General features: G+C 38.0%; 1 protein-coding gene across 1 annotated transcript; it reads left to right on the forward strand.

Moving 5' to 3' along the window:
- Positions 1-4,365: 4,365 nt before the first annotated feature.
- LOC129514918 (olfactory receptor 4P4-like) lies at positions 4,366-5,331 on the forward strand. Its single transcript, XM_055333607.1, has one exon. The coding sequence runs from the start codon at positions 4,366-4,368 to the stop codon at positions 5,329-5,331; it is 966 nt and encodes a 321-aa protein (XP_055189582.1).
- Positions 5,332-5,759: the final 428 nt, after the last annotated feature.

Here is a 5,759-nt window from a genome sequence, read left to right on the forward strand (position 1 = left end):
TAAGGGGAAAAATCAAGGAAAACTTAAGCTAATTGATCAGCTCATGCAGCAAGTCAATCATGAAGTAAAGACAGAATTTTAATTAAAACTTTAACTTGCATTTCCTTTCCCTAAATCGCAGAAAAGAATTTTTAGGAGAAGTTATACTAGAGCACTCAATTCTTTTAAGTTATTGGGAATAATTTTAAAAGCCTAAAAGGCAATTATTAATTAAGTGAGATGGCTTATTTGACCACTATCAATATCTTTTCTTCATTTTTTTGGCATAAAGGATAGCAAAATATCAATTCATGTCATTTGATGTTAACTCTCATACCCTGGGTAGATTTATATGATTTTCTTTTCAAAACTCTACTTTAAAAGAGTTATGTACATAAATATGAATGGTAGCTCCACTGAAAGGCAAAAGGGGAAGGAAAGTGTTATAGTTTTGAAAATCCATTGTAAATATATTGGATTATGAATATTTAACATAAGATATTTTAAATACTAAGGCTCAGTGTTCTATGTAGCTAAAGCAGGGAATTGGCAGTATAATAGAGTGGAAAGTTGAAAGCTTCTTTCTCAAAAATTCTTCCCTAGTCTATCGATGACACTTGAAAGTCTACCAGCACAAAGATATTTCTCTGTGCTGACGTTTAACAGTATTTACTAAAGACATATTGATAGAGCTGGTTGTACATTATTATAGTGACAGGGGTTAAATTCAATGGGAATGAAAGAGAAAAGAAGGAAAGAAATGTTAAGACAGGCAATGTGCTAAGTGAAGGGAGCACACACTTCCAGGATATAGTTAGGAAAAGGTGAACAATTCTTGTACATCAATTAAAAAGAAGCCAATTTATGTGAGTAACACATTATGGGAGACTCTAAAATCCAAGCTATACTTAACACCATTATCTTCAATGCCTTGATGAGTGTCAAAGACATTTGAGATCATAATGTTTTGAAAAATAGAGATAATCGTATTTCTCTTGCTATCCATTTATTGACTATGAAATATAATCAATTCTTCATTTGTAAATTAAGCATATTTACAAATTAAGCATAAGACAAATATAACTGATTATACTTATTTATAAATATTTCATGGTTCTGAGGCAGCACAGGTGGCTCAGCAGTTTGGCACCACCTTCAGCCCAGGTTGTGATCCTGGAGAACCGGGATGGAGTCCCATGTCAGGCTCCCTGCATGGAGCCTGCTTCTCCTTCTGCCTGTGTCTCTACCTCTCTCTCTCTCTCTCTGTCTCTCATGAATAAATAAATAAAATCTTTAAAAATAAATAAATAAACACTAAATAAATAAATAAATAATAAATATTTCATGGTTCTAAATACATTGGTTGATTTTTCTATTTGTTTCCTTTCCACGTGGGACATATGGCAGGAAATTTCTCACATATAACTTTATCCACTTATTGTACTACATAAATTTTCAGTTTTTTCTGTTTTCTCTCAAAGTATTTTCTCAATAATAAAGAATAAGAACAGCAAAGACACATTTTTCCTTGCCTAAAAACACCATTTTTGTAATACTTTTGGGGCATAATATTCGGTCATGTTTTATACTATATGTTAATAGAATGATTACATAAATACACTGTATTTTACAGTGTTAGTCTTCATTTCAGGCACCCAAGATGTTTATCACTAATTAATATTTTCAGGAAAGGAATAAAAAGATCTGCAGAAAAGCCTTCATCAATTAAATACAAATTTCTGTTTTATTTGACCTTTGAACACTTTTCATTATAATCGGCCCCTTATTGAATATTAGTTGACCATAAAGTTTGGGGTCCACTTCTGGGTTCTCTATTCTGTTCCATTGATTTATGTGTCTGTTTTTGTGCCAGTACCACACTGTCTTGATGACCACAGCTTTGTAGTACAACCTGAAATCTGGCATTGTGATGCCCCCAGCTATGGTTTTCTTTTTTAAAATTCCCTTGGCTATTCAGGTTCTTTCTGATTCCACACAAATCTTAAAATAATTTGTTCTAACTCTCTGAAGAAAGTCCATAGTATTTTGATAGGGATTGCATTAAATGTGTAAATTGCCCTGGGTAACATTGACATTTTCACAATATTAATTCTGCCAATCCATGAGCATGGAATATTTTTCCATCTCTTTGTGTCTTCCTCAATTTCTTTCAGAAGTGTTCTATAGTTTTTAGTTAGGTTTATTCCTAGGTATCTTATGCTTTTGGGTGCAATTGTAAATGGGATTGACTCCTTAATTTCTCTTTCTTCAGTCTCATTGTTAGTGTATAGAAATGCCACTGATTTCTGGGCATTGATTTTGTATCCTGCCACGCTACCAAATTGCTGTATGAGTTCTAGCAATCTTGGGGTGGAGGCTTTTGGGTTTTCTATGTAGAGTATCATGTCATCGGCGAAAAGGGAGAGTTTGACTTCTTCTTTGCCAATTTGAATGCCTTTAATGTCTTTTTGTTGTCTGATTGCTGAGGCTAGGACTTTCAATACTATGTTGAATAGCAGTGGTGAGAGCGGACATCCCTGTCTTGTGCCTGATCTTAGGGGAAAGGCTCCCGGTGCTTCCCCATTGAGAATGATATTTGCTGTGGGCTTTTCATAGATGGCTTTTAAGATGTCGAGGAAAGTTCCCTCTATCCCTACACTCTGAAGAGTTTTGATCAGGAATGGATGCTGTATTTTGTCAAATGCTTTCTCTGCATCTAATGAGAGGATCATAGGGTTCTTGGTTTTTCTCTTGTGGATATGATGAATCACATTGATTGCTTTATGAGTGTTGAACCAGCCTTGTGTCCCGGGGATAAATCCTACTTGGTCATGGTGAATAATTTTCTTAATGTATTGTTGGATCCTATTGGCTAGTATCTTGTTGAGAATTTTTGCATCCATGTTCATCAGGGATATTGGTCTGTAATTCTCCTTTTTGGTGGGGTCTTTGTCTGGTTTTGGAATTAAGGTGATACTATCCACTGGAAGAAAGACAGTCTCTTCAAAAAATGGTGGTGGGAAAATTGGACATCCACATGCAGAAGAATGAAACTAGACCACTCTCTTTCACCATACACAAAGATAAACTCAAAATGGATGAAAGATATAAATGTGTGACAAGAGTCCATCAAAATCCCAGAGGAGAACACAGGCAACACCCTTTTTGAACTCAGCCACAGTAACTTCTTGCAAGATACATCCACGAAGGCAAAAGAAACAAAAGCAAAAATGAACTATTGGGACTTCATCAAGATAAGAAGCTTTTGCACAGCAAAGGATACAGTCAACAAAACTAAAAGACAACCTACAGAATGGGAGAAGATATTTGCAAATGACATCAGATAAAGGGCTAGTTTCCAAGATCTATAAAGAATTTATTAAACTCAACACCAAAGAATCAAACAATCCAATCATGAAATGGGCAAAGGACATGAAGAGAAATCTCACAGAGGAAGACATAGACATGGCCAACATGCACATGAGAAAATGCTCTGCATCACTTGCCATCAGGGAAATACAAATCAAAACCACAATGAGATCCCACCTCACACCAGTGAGAATGGGGAAAATTAACAAGGCAGGAAACCACAAATGTTGGAGAGGATGCGGGGAAAAGGGAACCCTCTTACACTGTTGGTGGGAATGTGAACTGGTGCAGCCACTCTGGAAAACTGTGTGGAGGTTCCTCAAAGAGTTAAAAATAGACCTGCCCTACGACCCAGCAATTGCACTGCTGGGGATTTACCCCAAAGATACAGATGCAATGAAATGCCGGGACACCTGCACCCCGATGTTTCTAGCAGCAATGTCCACAATAGCCAAACTGTGGAAGGAGCCTCGGTGCCCATCGAAAGATGAATGGATAAAGAAGATGTGGTTTATGTATACAATGGAATATTACTCAGCCATTAGAAACGACAAATACCCACCATTTGCTCCAACGTGGATTGAACTGGAAGGTATTATGCTGAGTGAAGTAAGTCAGTCGGAGAAGGACAAACATTGTATGTTCTCACTCATTTGGGGAATATAAAAATAGTGAAAGGGAATATAAGGGAAGGGAGAAGAAATGTGTGGGAAATATCAGAAAGGGAGACAGAACATAAAGACTCCTAACTCTGGGAAACGAACTAGGGGTGGTGGAAGGGGAGGAGGGCAGGGGGTGCGGGTGAATGGGTGACGGGCACTGAGAGGGGCACTTGACGGGACGAGCACTGGGTGTTATTCTGTATGTTGGTAAATTGAACACCAATAAAAAATAAATTTATTATATAAAAAAATCTGCCCCTTACCAACAAAAGGTATATGTATCTCCATATAGAAATATATATCATAAGAATTCATAATTTATCTAATTTCAGGTAGCCACAAACTGCTCTGGATCATGGAAAATAGAAATAACATCACAGAATTTATTCTTTTAGGACTTTCTCAGAAAAAGGAAATAGAAGTCCTCTGCTTTTTACTGTTCTTACTCTGTTACATTGCAATTTTGATGGGAAACCTGCTTGTCATGATTTCTATCATCTGCAGTCAACTTATTAACCACCCAATGTATTTCTTCTTGAGTTTCCTATCCCTGGCAGACCTTTGTTACACCTCCACTGTGACCCCGAAGTTAATCATTGACTTGCTGTCTGAAAAGAAGGTCATTTCCTACAATGGCTGCATGACACAGCTCTTTACCATGCACTTCTTTGGAGGAATTGAGGTCTTCATCCTCACCGGGATGGCCTATGACCGTTATGTGGCCATCTGCAAACCCCTGCACTACACCCTCATCATGAGCCGGTGGAAATGTGATGCCATTCTTGCAGCTTCCTGTATTGGTGGATTCCTTCATTCCTTTGGTCAGTTTCTCCTTGCCATCGTTTTACCCTACTGTGGCCCCAATGAAATAGATCACTTCTTCTGCGATGTGTACCCTTTGCTGAAGCTGGTCTGCAAGGATACAAGCAGAATCGGTCTTCTGGTCGTTGCCAATTCGGGACTGATGGGTCTGGTGACTTTTGTCGTCTTGCTGGTATCGTATGCTGTGATCCTATATACTATCAGGTCCTACCCTGCAGAGAATCGTCATAAAGCTCTTTCCACATGCAGTTCCCACATCACTGTGGTGGTTCTCTTTTTTGCTCCTTTACTCTTTATTTATATTCGACCAGCAACTACATTACCAGAAGACAAAGTGTTTGCTCTTTTTTATACTGTCTTTGCCCCTATGCTCAACCCTCTCATATACACACTAAGAAACATGGAGATGAAGAATGCCATAAGGAAATTTTGGTGCCACGTCATGGGAGTAAGGACATACACTGAAAGGCATCCCTATTTCCCCCACAGAGCTTGTTGAATATATGACTTCTCTACTCTGAAACCTTTAAAATCATAATGCTTGCCTCTGTGTCTTGTATGTAACATGGATAGCCCTAAATATGAGCAAAAGATTAAGATTCCCCATATTTACCCAGACTCCTCTCTGCTATACTTTTTCTAGTTTTCTTATTTATATCTCTTCTACCCCATTGATCCCTTGTCTGTGCAACTAACTTAGAATATTTATCAGCAGACAACTCAAGGCATCGTGCCACACAGATTAACAATGCAAGCCCATGTAGCTCATTTTGGGGTATTGGCTACATTCAATGAAGCCAATTCTAGCCACCAAACTGTGGAGGCCGAGAAAATTAAGGCCATTCCACTTTAAGTTCAGCGTTATCACAAGTATAGCCATCCCAGGCCCCGTGAATAAGAGCTGAACTTTACCTTACTTCAGTTACA

The sequence above is a fragment of the Nyctereutes procyonoides genome, unplaced genomic scaffold (assembly GCF_905146905.1).
Source record: "Nyctereutes procyonoides isolate TBG_1078 unplaced genomic scaffold, NYPRO_anot_genome, whole genome shotgun sequence".
NCBI classification, from domain to species: Eukaryota; Metazoa; Chordata; class Mammalia; order Carnivora; family Canidae; genus Nyctereutes; species Nyctereutes procyonoides.